The following is a 17,112-nucleotide window of genomic DNA, read 5'->3' as shown; positions in this document are numbered from 1 at the left end:
GCGAATACTCCATCTCGTTCACGCCTAACAATGTGCGCGCAGTGGCCTAAACTAAATTTGTACGAGCGTTTTCAGAGCCGAAAACTGAGCAAAAGATTAACATTTGCATGCTCATGTTCTCGCCAAAAGCTCAAATTCGGTGATTTGACGTTATTATGCAAAGTACCGCGAAAAAGAAGCTAAAATGCGTGCCGCACGTGCAGCACGATTCTTTGCCCTCTTTTAACCAATGGTGTTATTGTTTTGTGGCGTTGCCGTAGCCGTAACCGTCGTCGTTTTTTAACTCTCTAAAATCTTCCTATTGCCGAGTCATGTTATAGGCTGAGTAATCCAGCAACTACAATAGAAAACGGAGGCACAACAATTAAGAATACTTCTCATTTATTAAGACCAAAAGGATGAAAAACCAGGAAATAGCACATTTTTTATGTATAGCATGTCTTACAAAGGTATTCCCTAATGTGATGAAACCGCATTCTTCGTTATTTCCACTCCTCTTTCGTAAGATAATACACTTCATAAAAAATGCGATTTCATTCTTGGTCTCCCTGTAACGCGGTCCCACGAGCACCATCGCTCCTTAACTTTTAAAGCCAATTAAAACAATCCACTAAAAATAATGAAATAAATCGCAACCGACTATTATATACATATCAGTGACCAGATCGCGGTATGTTTTCTTTTTAAAACGCTGATTCGGCAGAAAGGTTTTTGCGGTTGAAATGTATACTTGGATGGTCTTCAATCACGTAATGAGACAGCCATGTTGATGCACAAAACAAATTATGGCTCGTGTTTTGCATTATTCAAATTCCCAAAGTGAGACTTTTTTCTCTATTGACCGAATGCATAAATAGCGGCCAAAAATGTATTCTTTTGTTTATGTGCTAATGAGACTCACTAGCCTCCCTCTCAAGCAATCTTTCTTTTCTATTTGGCCATGCAAACGAGACTAGTGAGGCTAATTAGCACATAAACAAAAGAATATATTTTTTGGCCGCCATTTATGCATTCGGTCTATTGATCTGTGCACCAGCCTGACTGCTGTGACGTCAGGTGAAAACCATCTATTGGTTAATTAAATAAACTTTTACCTTTCTGGCTACATTGAAACATTGATTGAAATTAACTCTGCGTGTTCTAAGATAAAGATGAAAGAAATCCAGAATGTACAAAAAATACCAAGTGACGTTCTTTTCTGTGGAAATTTAACCTAACTAAAAATACTGGCAAAACAATGAAGAGTCCATCTTGTCAATACCACGAGGATTTTGATTTGCCCTGAAAAGAGGGAACAAATTGCAAGGCGTCACTCAAAAATCACTGACTTTAAAAACTTTAGAACACGTAGATGACTCGTATTTACAAGGTTAAAAATTTTAAAAAGTAAAAAAACCGAACGTTTTCGGCGTTAAGCCATCTTCAGGGTAGGTTGACCTTTAGTTATTGATGGAGGGATGGACCAGTGTGTCTTTCAGTTAGTCAATCGATCAAGAAGCTAATTAATACCAACATAAAGCGCATGATGGCTTTGTTCAGTACGAGCACAAACATCTCGTATAAGACATTGCAGCCGATTAAAGGAAATCCTCCTCTGCTCTCTTTACTTTATTATTTCGACAAGGTTAGTTTGACGAAGGTACACGTTAACACCAGCCATCAAGATCCACGCCGTTACTAAAACAAAGAACAACTGAATCGAGCGACGTAGAATGATCGCACTAGCGAATACGATCAAAATCTAAACTCTCGCTAATACACTAGGCCACAGATCTCACGATGCTTACGTAGGCATCTTGATCTTGTAAGGTGACAAGACAGGATCATTAAGACCTAAATGGCGAAAACAAACCACCCTAGAAAGGGCAAAACAAGAAATCAACTGACGTGACATATGCTGTGTGACTAAACAAAAATGGTGTGACAGACAGGTTGCGTGAATATAACGTGACAACATATTGACGACGTTGGAATCACAAAGGGAAAAGATGATGTGGCACGGCAAAATACAAAGTGTGATGTGCAACGCGACTGGACAAAGACGATTTCATATTCAAAAAGATCTATGTTTCGGGTTGTAAAGTAAATTAAGGACAAACAGCAGAGATGTGATGCAGCATAGAATGGCGTGACAGAAATGGTTTTCATTTGTTCGAGTATGGACTGACAAACAAGGGAAATGAAGGCCACTGCATGAACGGAAGATAAGCACTGGAAGGAACCTGGCTTCACATGCAACGTTCATCATAAAAATCTAAAAGGGCCATTAAAAGCTGGCATTACCGAACACTGTAATGTACTAATTCCGACATATTAAGGCGGCTTACTATATTTTTCTGCAGAAAAAGATCAAGATTTTGAAGTCTGTGAAATTAGAGTAACAGGATGCCTCTTCCGAAGTGTTAGTCCATGGGCGAATCCAGGATTTTTCTTAGGAGGGGGTGCACCACTAAGGAATGGGGTGGCTGACTGGTGACATTTAAGTTTTCTTCCAGAATACCAGTTGTATTAGAAAGCCACGGGTCATCTCAGAGAGGGGGGTGCGCATCCCCTGCACCCTCCCCCTCGATCCGTCCCTGTAGTCACTACAACTGATGTAAAATGCAATTTTACCTAACAAATAAATGCAAATCAGGGGAAAATGCTAAATATAGTGACCGAGCTCCTGGAGGGGGGATTAGAAACTAGACATTGCAAAGGCCACTTTCTCAAAAACTACCCTTACGACCCCACCTTAGAATGTCAGGATTTCCTTAGCGAGAAAAACTAATCATGTGTAAAAATAAATAGCTAAATGTGTCAGACAGGTTTTGCGCAAAAGGCAAAAATGCCGATTTTCGTCTATTTTGATAACTGAAAAACTGTCTGATAGATCTTTTTAAAAAAACGTTGACGGTTTCGTCTTCATATAGTTTACTAATTCCCCAAATGTTAACCCTGATCGTACGGCTAGTAATCGAGAAAGAGGCCTTTGCAATGTCTAGTTTCCAGTCCCCCATCCAGGAGCTCGGTCAATATATTTATCGTTTTCCCCTGATTTGCATTCACTTGTTAGGTAAAATTACATTTTACATCAGTTGCAGTGACTAACACTTCTGAAGAGACATCCTGTTGCTTTAATTTCACAGATTTCAAAATCTTGATCTTTTTCTTCAAAAAACTGTAGTAAGCCACCTTAAACCTGCTAATTATTGCGTTCAACGATAAATTGTGCGGGCACAACAGTACTTTAGCCTTTTTTTTTTTACTTTTTTATATGGTACAAGCGTTAGCAGTCTTTTTGAAAAAAGACGGAGGATTTTGTTCAAGAGCCGCGCTAAAACCAATTTGGCGCTCGACTCGACACTTTTCTAAATGAATACTCTACCAAGCCCTGTCCACACGAGCAATTTTCAGGTGACAATTTTATCTTTTATAAATTGTTGACAATTCGCAGTTACGTGGGTCAGCAATGCCTTTGGACAGCAGAGATAAAGCAGAAATAAGGCGAGGTTGCTTGGTCGTTCTCCAATGGCGCTCACAAGGTACGAGATAGGAATTTGCCACATTTAAAGAGTCGCCTACACGAGCCATTTCTCGTATTTGTCTCATAAAAGCTAACACACCAGCTTTTCAGCATATACATTTGTCACATAAAAACTGGCCAAATTTCCTCGTCTACACGAGCAATTCAAAGTTATGACACAAAATTGCTCGCGTGGACCGGGCTTACTATTTTGAAAGAACCGTAGTCCAGAGGTTTAAATTTTGTCATTTACATAACTCCGACGAACTTAATCGTCTTAGCCTCCTTAGTCTTTTCTTTGGCAGTGCTGAGCTGCGCCAGTCTGGTCAACTCACTATCGAATGTGATGGCGAAACCTGATTCAGTAATTGTATTGCGCTCTGTCCATTACGCATCCACAACGTGCAATAAACGCTTTATCTCCTATGCGAAACTTTATATTTCTGACCGACCTTTCAAACAAAATAGGTTGGCAAGGTTTTCAAGCATCGTTGGCTTTGTCTGCCTTTGCCATCCAGAGTCACAGATTAGTTGTTAAGAATGTTTGCTGGCCCATTTATTTGCACGTGAAAATTGCCAGATTAAATTTTTCCTTAGTGATAAATTAAACAAAAATCGCTTCTTGCATTTAATAAAAAGGGATGGTGGGAAACTTTATTTTACTCTTTCATTTGAAAGTGGTTTCATGGTGACATCCAAAGGTCATGTTTAGTTCTATCCTTTAAATGTTTATCGAAGTTTAAATTTGAGAATACACGTCTATCCTTAATTAATAGGGTCACTCACGCATTTAGGATGCGGCATTTTCGTCACATGACCGAAAATCGGTAATGTGACTGTTATTTAACTACTCGCTACCAATCCGCCAAGTAAAGGCTGAGCGATTGCTTTACGTTCTAAACGGTTAACGTTTTCCTCAGTTTTGCATGTGGCCATTTATACTTGCCAAATGATAATAAAACAAATGGGACTGCCAGCTCTTAACCGCTGCATCTTTGTCACATAAAATTGGGGAAATTTCTTCCTTTCAAACAAGCAATTAAGGATATTTCATGAAAAATTGCAGTCTTAACCTATTAACTATTCACTAATTTGAATTTCTACATCAATGCCTTGAAAGTCAAACTCACCTGGCTTACTTGATCATCCACTTTTTGTAAAATTTCCTTTTGTTGTTTGGCGCTGAACCGCAAAAGAGCAACCAGAACTTTGGCCATTTGCTACAAGAAAATAATAAAAGCAGGTGAATTTTAATCAAGGGACTTTCCCAAGATTCTGTGAAAAGGTCATCCAATAGTAGAAACTTACTTCACAGGTTTTAGATAACCTAGTTTGAACTCATTGTTTCGAAGTCATTTTTTTTTTCAAGGAATCAGCAACGAATGTTAAAGGGGCTTTGTATAATCAGCTATCTGCGAAAACTCGAGCCCGATACAACAGATGGAAATTACTCGAACCCCAATGTAAAGGTGAACTGTCATCGCAAGTGTAACGGTAAATGCTCATCTACAATTGCATGTAAAAAATGAAAGGTCTTTTTTTTTTCACATTAATGGTGCCTCGTATTTTCTTCCCAGTATCCCAGGAACACCATGGAAAAAATACCCCGAGAAAACTTTCCCCGCCTTACCGCCGATGAAAAAAACATCCTTTCATTTATTAAACGGGGTACGGGGTAAACATTAGCCATTGCCCTCATAACACAATTGAGATAATGCACAATTTCGATAATTTCAGTCCTAGTAGTATAGCGGGACAATTATCACACGAACCCATTCTCGTCCGGTCATCACTTCTTTCCATCCCTCAAACTGACATTTCCCATTTCTACTTTAGACTTCAAATCTACTTCAACGAAACAAAGATTTTAAACAAGCTTAGAAGATTCACAATAGGCTAGGCAAAGAGTTGAACCCGGATCGATGGCTTCACCTTGCAGTTTCCGATATCCACTAGACTAACGAGACAACCTCCCGGAAAATTAGAGTATTGAAAATAGTAGTACCCAGCAAAACAATTGAAAGTTAACCGTCTTCAACGGGGTTTTTAGACCTAAATACTGTAGATCAGCGCAGCATAGCTTAGAAACGCTATTCTTTGTTGAACTAAAGCTGTAATTCTGCCTGTTTTCATTCTTTTTAGAGCGGTAAGCTTGTCCATATTAACATGGGATATTGCGTCGTGTAATTGTTACGAAATGTCCAATGTCAGTTTGAGGGATGGAAATTAGTGTTGACCTTCTCGTTCCCACAGTGCGCGTTTCTTGTGGTCAGCACAAAGAACACGGACACTGGTCACAGCCAAGAATACGCGCATTTGCGGTAATGATATAGAGCGTTTTCAAATAACTCAAGGCAGCCATGTTGGTGTTCCAAAACAAAGAAACGGTGGCCATGTTGGTGTTCCAAACTAATCCTCTGGGAATTGAACTCTATTTTTATGCAAATTGTTTCTTTTGTTTCATCAAATCAGCATTTATTTTAATAATAATAGGGAGTTTTAAGCAAAGACGACGGCAACGGCAACGACAAAGCCACAAAGCAAGAATATTATTGGTTAAAAGGGAAAAACTACTCGTGCTAGCTGCAGGTGCAGCACGAATTTTCGTGCATTTCTCTGCCGTACTCCACAAAACTACAACTTGAAATCACCAAATTTCAGGCTTTGACGACAACGTGAGCATATAACAATAAACCATTCATTTTCTATTTTTGCTTTAAAACCGTTCGTAACCATCCAATTACAAGATAGTACGCCGGTATCGTACAATGTGAACAAGACGGAATAATCGCGAAATACTTGCAGTAGAGCTAACTTATATTTTGAAGCCACGTTTTCGTTGCCGTTGCTAAACTCCCTAATAGAGAGCTTTAGATTCTAGGACGAGGACGAGAACGAGTACGAGATTCGACTGCCCTTTTTTAGCGAAAATACTGAGAAGATTTATAACCCGGTCGATTAATCTTACTCTTTGTTAGCAGTATAGGTTGCTCAGTTATTCTTATTGCTGGTAACTGAGCCTTTTTGCTAATCGAAAAATGCCCAAACTGCTACCGTGTTGTTGACTCGTTTTGACACGACGACATTTGTGCAAAATCTCGTACTAAAATGACGACGGTATCACGTTTTTCCCGCCAAAATGACGCTGTTTTGCGCGCGCTCACTGTTGTCCTAAGAGAAAATCTTGTACTCGTAGTCGCTCTCGTCATAGAATCTAAAGCTCTCTATGTTGTAAGCGCTGAGGGCCGTTATTGTTCGCAGAAGAGCCGGAAGTCCGTGATTCGCGGACTTCCTGCTTTGGCTGTGGCCAAAGTCCTTGTCCTTGGCGCTGACCAAAAGAAAAACGGATTCTGGGGACTAGAATGACATGAACTAACTCCCACGAGTCTTCTATGCCTCAGTGATAGAGCATCCTAACTTGCAATCAGAAAGTCGTAGGTTTGGCTCCCGCAAAGGTGCAATGAGATCTTTTCCGAGTCTCCTAAAGTCGTCATCGAAGATAAAATCGTCCTTTGATGAAACGCAACGCAATGTAAAACGGTGACTTTATTTCAACACGGTGAATCATCAGTTGAGCTAAAAACTGAATACCTTCCAAAACTCGTTACAACAGTAACTGTTTCACATGATTGCCGTGAGGGAACCCGATTCACCAGATACTTTCTCGAGAACCCCTGACCACCAGAGCTTGCATTTTTCCCTTAAATCTTGGGGCAAGTTATTCCACGTTATTTCGCCTCTTCAACGCTTCGTTTCAGGTGATAAGTATTTGGTTCGGTGAGAAAAGAGTTTTCTGTAAAGATTTCTCAAGTTATTTTCAGCAGCATGGTGTTGAATGAAAAGACATTCTGTAGGGGACACACTTAGTGAAAAAACTGCCAAAAGTAATTACGCCATTGCAATTGCTCCGCTTAGTGATAGGTTTAAAAATCTCGCGCCAGTTTATCAGCCAATGCAAAGAAAAACCAAACAATTCGCGACTTGCATTCAAACAGCGCGATTTTTCCCGCGCTTTGAGCAAGTCACATGCGAATATTGCGCTGTTTGAACCTGCTGTGATTGGTCGATATCTTTTACGACACTCAATTGAAAACTGCTTTAAAAGACGTACTCCCTAAATTATATTTTCTCAAATAATGCGAGGATCAGGTCAGCAGCGTTTAAAGGCTGCGTTTAAGGCCTGCCACATTTACACACAGTTTCACTTACCCGTCGTTCGCGGCCCATCATGTATTCATATAATATATTTCGAAGATACTGCAAAACGAATTCAAGAGATTAGGGAACACAAAAAATCAATGGCACATTGAAATGCAAGCTGCAAGGTGACCATGTCAGACTTCATTTCATCATTTTTTTAAGCAAGCTACACTTTGTGAACTTGAACTATAGCTTGTTGAACAAACCTCAAACTCTGTGGGTTCCACTGGAGACTTGGGTGACGTGTCGTACGCCGTCGTGTTTTCTGAGAGTGGATTGGCCACTAAATTCAACTGAGGGGGGCGATCAGGTCTTCCTTTCAACGGCGACCCGCTAAGCTGATCGATCTACAACAAAAGTTTATGACGATTTGGCATAACTCGGCTTAAAGAAAATGGGAATGATTTTGGTGATGTGATCAAATTCGAGAGGGAAAGGGTGAAATTGATTACTAGCGACGTTATACTAAGAAGGCAATAAATCAAGACAAATACGAAATTTCACAACAGGGAAAAACTGCACGCAATTTTGACCTGCCCATAATCATCGCAATGTAAGTGTAGAAGTATACACATCATCATCACATCTTTTTTTGACCCTCGGATTTTAGAGTAGTTCGGTGTCGCTAATATCTCCCAGCATTTATCCTCCCATCCATGATACACCACAGAGGACAGACCTCAACAACGAGAACTCCATGCCCTACACTGCGTATTGTGTGTGGGTTGTTTTACGTCCCACAGCGTTATGAACATTGAAGGGTTGTGAGACGGAGCCTACGGTTTATCGTCTTGATCCGAGAAGACGAGAGAGTCTATCCATTTTTAGATGTCATTACAAAGGCAGTGCTTTCTCCTCAGTTATTTAAAGACCCCGAGTGTTGGTCCGGCCGGAGTCGAACTCACGACCTCCCGCATGGCAGCCCGGTGCTCAACCAACTGAGCCACCGGTGCGCGGCACATTGTGAATATACCGTTGATACACGGAATGTAATCTAGACTGACCTGTGATTTTAGTGATTCCTCTCTCTCCTTCAACACACTGACTTCTGTTCGAAGCCGCGTTATTTGATCCTAAGACAGAAACAGTAACATCGATTCAAACGAAAAGGTTTCGACCAATTTACAGGATAGTCTCGGAAGAACCTTTCTTCCTCAATTACCTCCCTGCCAACTTAAAAATGGTAATCTTGGAAAAATAAAAATTTAAAATCTCAAGACCCTGGTCGCGAGGTCATACTCGGGTTGACATCGGATGGGTTTAGACAAGCTCATGAAGACAATGACAATGTGGGGGGAGGGGGGGGGGGAGAAAGAAAGACAAAGAAAAGAGGAAAAAAAGGAAAAAAATAAAGGAAGGAAAAAGGGATGAATATGTAATAAAACGAACAATCGCTTTGCTCAAAGACTTGACCCACAAGGAGAAGAGCGAAAGATATTGGAAGCAAGGATTAATCAAAACGTACAATACCTTAAGAACTGCCTGACTTGAATCGTCCATAGGTTCCTAAATCAACAAGGATAAAAGGGTGATCGCATTGAGACAGTGGGAAAAAAACAAATCAGGGGAGATATACAGGTGTACAAGTTTGTTAACTGTGTGTGCCGAAGTTTAATTCCAAAATGTAAAAACACGATTTGCCATTTAAGCTGTGCGCTCAATTAGCTGGCTACTCAATGTCAGCAGCGATAACAGTGGACACTAGCATGGCGAGGGAGAGTCCCCGTTTGGTGGAGTCACAGAGGCACCTGGTTAGCTTTGAATACCGAGACAACAAGACTGCATCCGACTTTTCTTGCCAAAAAAAAAAAAAAAAAAAAAAAAAAAGAAAAAAGGAAAACGGGGACGGTCGTCCGTTATCGTTATCAACCAGCAAGTAAATACTGTCCAGGGCAAAAATAGTACAGTGAAATTGTAAATTTTCAGGGACACTTGTCAACAAAAACGTGGTCGTGTGTACCCAGGATCACTTCTGCCACTTAGCTAGCTGAAAACCATCCTAAATCGTCAAGTAGTGTAGTAAAACGTAAACACGAAAGATAAACTTCATCTACCGAATCAACATCAACACTGACATCAAAGAGAAAGTGTCAAAACGTCAAAATAAGAGCGCCATCACCTTAACACTTCCTGCGTCAAAGAGAGACGATAGTCAAGTACTTTGTCAAACGTTCAAAGGAAACAAATACCAACAGCTAGGTTTTGCATTAGAAGATATAAAAGGAAATAAACATCCAACTGAATTATTAAAACAGAGAAGAAAACAAAGAAAGAACAAAAAAGAAATTTAAAAAAATTCAAACACCCGAAAACAACAACACCGAAGCAGTTGTGTTTTGTCAAGTTAAATTTAAGATGTCGTCGGTTTTTGTGTCAACCCGGTTTAAGAGTAAACTACAAGGTGCGTGATGTTATACCCTAAACGGTACGTTCAAAGAAAAGGTCCTTCACTCGCTCGTCAAATTAAATCGTCCATGTTTCGTCTGAATTCGTCGTCGCCTAATTATCGTCCCTGAGCCGAAACACACTCCTGGGTTCCAGACTTTCTCGACTTACACTATTAACAGAAGACGAAGACCCAGCCGTCTGAAGCAGTCCAGGCTCCGCGGCATCGGTCAATGTCACGTTCTGTGCTTGAATGAAAGACTCCTTTTGATTTAAAAGCTTCTTCATTTCATTTTGATTCTTCTTCATTTGAGTCTTGAACTTCTTCTCGACAGCAGCCACTTCAGAGACACGATCCCTCGCTAGCGCCTCCATTTCGTTCCTGTATCTTTCCTGGAACTCTTCTATCTTCGTGCGGTGTTCCTGGTGCAAATTCTCCATATCCGCCTCGTATTTTCGAACCATTTTTTGTATCGCCTCGTGGTGTTCCTTCTCTACTTTCTCGAATGCCTCTGAATGAGTCCTTCGCAACTCTGCGATCTCGCTGTCTTTTTGTTCCAGCTGTTCCGCAGTTGACTGTCTTAAAGCAAGCATTTCGTCTTCTCTGAGTTTCAATTCTCGTTGATACTCTATACTTTCTGTTTTATGCTCGTCGATAATCACCTGCTCTTCTCGCTGTCCTTTGGCAATTAGTTCCTCCACGGTCTTCTGTAGTTCCCTTTCCTTTTCACTATACTTAATCTGGAATTCTCGGAGAAGTTGTTTGATTTTTGAGTTATAGTCCAACTCTTTCTCAGCCATTTTAGCCTTAAATCTCTTTTCGCATTTCTCGAGCTCGCCCGCATGCTCTGTGCGTAAATTCTCCATGTCTGCCTCGTGCTCATCCTTCAAAGCCGATTCTTGGTCGTGCAATGCGTCCATTTTTTCAACGACCAAATTTTCGACATTTTCTTGAAGTTCTTTATTCCTCGCTTCGAGGTCCGTTATTTTACCCAATATTTCTTTCTCGCGTTCTGCAGTCTGCCGTAGCTCTTCCATTTTAGACTCTAGCTCTTGCTGGTGACTCTGCTTGGCATTTTCAAGCTCCTCTCCATGTTGTAATTCCAAATCTTTGATTTTATTTTCCGACGAATTCAAGGTCTCTTTGACATTGGACAACTCCGTATCTTTCTCGACAGCTTGCGTGTTGAGCTGTTTTCGTAGCCCCGCAATCTTGCTCTCTGCTTTTTTCTTCATCTCGCTCAGCTTGCTCCTGTATTGCTCTGTCAGTTCCTCAGCTTGCTTTTCCAACTGTTTTTCCGTAGCAATCTCCATTTCGTTAACCTTCTCCACATGGTCATTTTCCTGCTTTTTCAGCTTCGTTTGCAGAGTCTCCACTCGGCTTTCCATTTCCGACTGTAGTGCTTGTATCTTATGCCGCATTTCCGCCTCCCTTGCGACAGCAGCGTCTAAGATTTCTTGCTTTTCCCTACTCAGCTCTGCTAGTTTCTCATCAACTGCTTTGTTGTTGCTTTCTCCCGTGACTATTTTAAGCTGCAACTCTTCTTCACGTTTTGCCGATTCACGGAGTTTCTCCTCGTAACCTTCCGTTGTCTCGGCGAGTTCCTTTCTCAAAGCAGACACACCTTCGTGCAGTGTCTTAATCTCTTGATCCGCTTTCTCTTGATTCTCTTGGAGTCCTTTTAACTCTTGTTCGTGTTTGGCAGTCATGTTCTTGATTTTTTCTTTCGCCTTTTTGACCTAACATACAGATGATAAAAGATCTTAATGACAGTGTTTATGGTTGACACGCATCAGAACACAGGCCTCCTATCAATGTGGCCTGGGTCCGATTCCCGGACTCGACGTATTAGGGAGTTTAAGCACAGACGACGGCTACGCCTACGGCAACGCCACAAAGCAAGAATATGATTGGTTAAAAAGGAAAAGTGATCATGTTGCACGTGCAGCACGAATTCCGCTGCATTTCTCTGCCGTACTCCAAAAAACAACAACGTGAAATCACCAAATTTTAGGTTTTGACGACAACGTGAGCATATAACAATGAAATACAAGGTGAACAAGACGGAATAATCGCAAAATACTTGTGATAGCGCTAAGTTATATTTTGGACTGCCGTTTTCGTTGCCGTAGCCGTCGTCTTCGCTTAATCTCCCTAATATGTGAGTTGAGTCTGTTGGTTCTCTACTCCGCGTTCCGATCACCCGTGTCCAGAAATGCACTTAATATACACGACCAATCGCGACAAGCAGCACGAACTGTCCAAGCGTCTCAGCATTTGCTACCTATTTCTGGCAATCAGGTAAGACTAGAGCGAGTTTCAATCGAGTGTCGTAAAACCAAAACCAAAGTAATTACTTTAGCCAATCAAAAAGGACGGAGAAAATCTCGTAAACCAATCAAAACTCCAAGTAATTACACGTAGCCGACACAAAGCGCAGGAAATTGTGCACGCGCGAGTCACGATTGGTTTTGGTTTCACTTCTGATTGGTTGACAAAGTGGCGCGAGAACTTTGAACCAATCACTTAGTGAAGTAATGCAAAACCAATGAAATTCGCTAATTACTTTCGACACCCAATTGAAAATTGCTCTAAAGGTTAGCGTCGTTATTTGATGAGGGTAAATACATCTCGTACCAAAGTGGCCTCCATTCTACGTATCCTTTTGTTTATCTGCAAATTAGCCCTTGTTGCCTCGTTCAATGTAAATTTTGTTTTGAATTTTAAGTTAAAGAACGAGGCATTACAACAAGGGCTAATTTCCAAGCAAACACGAATACTGCAATGGCGGCCATTTTGGAATAAGTTCACTTGAGGACTAGAGTTTCGGGGACACTTTTGTGAATTGCTTTGGTTTTGCATTAAACTCAGTGATTGGTTCAAAGTTCTCGCGCAATTTTTTCAGCCAATCAGAAGTGAAACCCAAACCAATCGTGGCTCGTGCGTGCACATTTTCACGCGCTTTGTGTCGGCTACGTGTAATTACGTCGATTTTTGATTGGTTTCCTGGACTGTTTCCGTCCTTTTTGATTGGCCAAAGTAATTACTTTGGTTTTGGTTTTACAACACTCGATTGAAATTTGCTCTGTCTGCACTTCAAGTTATTTGATTTATTGTTTCCCCAATTAGAAGAGGACTTGTGTTCAGCAAAATATGGTGGAATCTTAAGTAAAGTTCATCATTATGATTTTTATTGATTTCCATACCTTCACTTGCAATTCGGATACTGCGTTTTGCCGTTCGGCCAGCTGGTTCTTTGCACTCTCTTCCAACTCCGCACGCTCTCCGTTGCTCTTTCGTTTCATGTCGTCCAAAGCCTTCTCGTGCTCCCCTACCAAGATCTTCTTCTCGTCTTCATGCTGTTGCAGAAGATTCTGTATCTGGGTCGAGTATCTCTGGTTGATCTCATCACACTTTCCTTTCCATTTTGTATTCAAAAGTTGTACCTCTTGCTCTCTTTCCTTCTTTGTTTTCTCCAGTTTCCTTTGCAAACTCGCGGATGCAGCCTCCGAGCTCTGTTTTACCTCAGTCTCGACTTTCTGAAACTCAACCTTCATCCGTTTCTCTTCTTCCACGAACTTCGCTTTTTCCTCTTCAAGCTCCTTCCCCTTCTTCGCGTGCTCTTTCTTCAAGTTGTTTAATTCCTCATTCATCGTCTTTTCGGTTTCGCGATGTTTAGATTGTGCGTCCTTAGCTTTTTGCAAAATCGATTGCATTTCTTTGTTATGCGCTTCTCTCAGCTTCTCAGTCTCTTTCTTCACTTTGTCCTCTGTCGCCAACTTCACCTTCTGTGTCAAAGATTCAATTTCTTTCCTGTGATTTTCGTTCAACTGTTCGACCTCTCTCTTGTGATTTTCCCTTAATTGTTCAATCTCCTTCTTTTGCTTTTCCTCGGAAACAGACTTGCCCTCAGATTCCGCCGACAATCTTCGAATTTCTTCTGCTTGCTGCTTGTATGTCCTTTGAAGCGTTCCGATCTCCTCCAGAAGCTTCTTCTCCTCATGGTCAAACGCGTTCTTTATCTGCTCAGCCGACAATCTCATCTCTTCCATTTTAATCGAATTCACAGCTTCAGTTTCTCCAAGCTTTTCCTCAAGAACACGGATCTCTTCTCTCAAATGCTTTTCTTGGTCTTCAAACGCCAATTTCCTCTCTTCTGCTGATTTGCTTAACTTGTCCACTTGCTCTCTAAGTTTCCTCTCTTCCTCTTCAAATTTACTCTCATTCTCTTCGGCTGATCTTTGCAGTTCTTCCATTTTGCTCCGGTGCTCCGTCTCTGCTTCTGATATTTTGATCTTCAGCTGTTCAAACTGTTCTCGCAAATTTTCGTTTTCTTTGACAAATTTCTGCCTCGTTTCCGCCGCCGTTTTTCCCATTTCGTCTTCTTGCTTTGCTCTTTCAGCTTCCAACTTCAGTATCTTTGAGTTCAATCCGTCAACTTCTTCGCGATACATCTGTTCCAGATTGACAATCTTGCTCTTGCCCTCTTCGCCAGATTTCAAGAGATCCTCTGTTTCCTTTCGGTGTCCCTTTCGAAGTTCGTTCAACTCTATTTCATGGTACTTCTTCAATTTTTCCATCTCAACGTTCTGCTTTTCATAAATCAGTTTGGTGTGGGCCAATTCCTGCTGGTAGGATTTATTGGCTTCGCCCAGTTTCGCTTTAAAACTATTCCGTACTTCTTCCAATTCTTCCGAATGCCTCTGCAACGCATCGCTCAGGTTTCTTTCTGCCTCTTTCTTGACGAACTCAACATCCATCTCACGACTCGCTAAGTCGTTCTTTTGTTGAAGCGCCAACTCTTCAACTTGGAGAAAGGACTGATTCTTAATATCCTCTATTTCCTGTTTGTGACCCTCTGTCAAATCGCTTATTTTACTTTCCATGTCCAAGTTAAGATTCTCAATGTCTTGTTTTAAACGTTTGTTTTCGCCGGCCAAGTCTCTTACCTTCGCAATGCTCGCCTCCTTCTCCTCCAGAACGCTGTTCACCTTGGAATTCAGCTCTTCTACTTGCACCTGTTGTATTTTTTCTCGCTTGCTAAGCTCGTTCCTCAAGTTTGCGTTTTCATTTGCCATGTTCTCCTCCTTTTCCCTCGCTTCGTTGAGCATTTTTTCCATTGTTTCTTCGTTCTCTTTTCGTAAGCTCACGACTTTTCTTTCCCATCCTAGATTAAGTTCAGATATTTCAGCGTGATGTCGATCTTCTAATTTTGCCAATTCCTCCTTCCTGATATTTTCCAAATTAGTTGTTACATCTTTAACACCAATATTATGCTGCTGCGCAATTTCTTTTAATCTCTCTCGAACAGAATCCTCTTTTTCTTGTAGTTGCTTCTGGAATTCTTTTTCCATTTTACTCGTCATCTCTTTTGCTTCTTTGTCCTTTAGCTCCAGTTCTTGATCGCGTTGTTTCTGCAGCGCCGAACGCCCTTCTTGTTCAGATTTCAACATCTCTTTGAGTTTCCCAATCTTTTCATCTCGAAGCGTTATACTTTTGCTAAGTTCATCAACACTCCGCTGTGATTGTTCCTTTTCTTGTTGAAGTTCGTGAGCCAAACTTTCCACCTTGTTATTCAAACTCGAAAGCTCAGTCTCTTTTTCGCCAAGAGATTTCACTCTCTCGGACAATTTGTTATCAAGTTCGGAGCGCAGTTTTTGCAACTCTAACTTATACTGTTCTTCGACGAGCAATTTTTCCTCTCGGACCTTTTGAACGCCCTGATCATAATGGTCCTTCAAACTCGTAATTTGTTTCTCGTAGCCACTTTTGCACTCAGACAACTGTTGATGATTTTTCTCTTCAAAAAGCAATACTTGCTCTTTGCATCTCTGAATTTCATCTTGATACTTCTGTTTACAGTTTTCAAGTTGGTTTTTAAATTTGTTATTAACAGAATCCAGTTCCTCTTGTAGTTTTGTTTCCTTCTCTGTGGATTCTTTTAACCTGCTTTTAAGTTCAGTGTTAATCCGCTCGAGTTCGTTTTTTTTCGATTCGACATCCTTCACCGCCATAGTTCCCTTCTCCTTTTCTGACTGCATCACTTTTTGTTCTTCTTCTCGCTTGCTGTTAAAGCGAGCTTCGATTTCCTTAATTTTAATCGCGGCTTCGTTCGTGGCCGCTTCAATTTCATGGTCTTTTGTGGTTTTCATTTCAAGCAATTGTTTCTCGAGTTCCTTTGAATAGTACTCCTTCTCAGTCAACTTTCCTTTCACATCGACGAGCTCTCGCTCTTTCTCTTTCAGTCTATTGTCTCTATCCTTTGAAATCTCTCCAATGTCCTGAGATCTTTTATTTTCGGTTTCGCTGACTTTCTTCTCAAGTTCAGCTACCACACGTTCTTTATCTGCAAGCACTTTGCGCAATTCCTCAACCGATTTATTTGAATCGGCAATTTTCTTCGCAAAATCACTTGCACTAGCGCTTTTCTGCGCCGCGTTCTCTTGCTCAACACTGTTGAGCTTCTCTTCAAGTTCTCTAGCTTGGTTTTCCTTTTCATTTAGTTTAGTTCTCAGTTCTTTGACTATCTTTTTCATTTCTTGGGTTTTGCTATCCATTCGTTTCGCAGCCCGAGCCAATTCCGACTGCTTTTCGGTCTCGAGCTGGCGCTGCCTCTCTTCCAAGTCTTTCCCATGCTGCTCTTCGTCCGCTTTCCGTTGTTTTTCCAGCTCTGCCACCTTTTGCTCGGACCTTCTGATGCTCTCGGTCAATTCATTGATTTTGGTTTGATGCATTTTCTTGAACTTGGCCAGCATTTTTTGTTGTTCGTCTTGCTTCTCTTGTAAGAGATTACTATGCTGTTGTATCATTTCTGCAATTTTCGCCTGCAAGGAGAACATATGTACACAGAAATTAGGACTCTTTACTTCTCACCCTGATTGCTTGATCAAGAAAGACAGTCACCAAAGCAACGATTCTCAGTCACATTAGCCGTTGACACAAGAGAAGGCTTTTTAGCAACTTCGACGACAGTGTCAACATTCAGAATGTTGAAGAAATTCATTAGACAACATGTGAGAAT

The 17,112-nt window shown here is 41.1% G+C and overlaps 1 protein-coding gene across 3 annotated transcripts in view; it reads right to left on the bottom strand.

Moving 5' to 3' along the window:
• Positions 1-368: 368 nt before the first annotated feature.
• The window catches only part of LOC137968051 (golgin subfamily A member 4-like), a 39,644-nt gene continuing 22,900 nt past the window's right edge, over positions 369-17,112 (bottom strand). For 2 of the 3 annotated variants that reach the window (XM_068814671.1, XM_068814673.1), the window contains 9 exons: positions 13,298-16,915; positions 10,262-11,830; positions 9,176-9,211; positions 8,710-8,778; positions 7,912-8,052; positions 7,715-7,762; positions 4,636-4,725; positions 1,788-1,856; positions 369-1,281 (listed from right to left, as the gene is read on the bottom strand). In XM_068814671.1, the coding sequence (XP_068670772.1) occupies positions 1,827-1,856; positions 4,636-4,725; positions 7,715-7,762; positions 7,912-8,052; positions 8,710-8,778; positions 9,176-9,211; positions 10,262-11,830; positions 13,298-16,915 (5,601 nt within the window). In that variant the 3' untranslated portion in view covers positions 369-1,281; positions 1,788-1,826. The remainder of the gene's footprint in view (positions 1,282-1,787; positions 1,857-4,635; positions 4,726-7,714; positions 7,763-7,911; positions 8,053-8,709; positions 8,779-9,175; positions 9,212-10,261; positions 11,831-13,297; positions 16,916-17,112) is intronic. The other variant, XM_068814672.1, reaches the window with a different exon arrangement.

Source organism: Montipora foliosa, chromosome 8 (assembly GCF_036669935.1).
Source record: "Montipora foliosa isolate CH-2021 chromosome 8, ASM3666993v2, whole genome shotgun sequence".
Taxonomy (NCBI): Eukaryota; Metazoa; Cnidaria; class Anthozoa; order Scleractinia; family Acroporidae; genus Montipora; species Montipora foliosa.
This window is presented reverse-complemented; position numbering and strand designations above follow the sequence as displayed.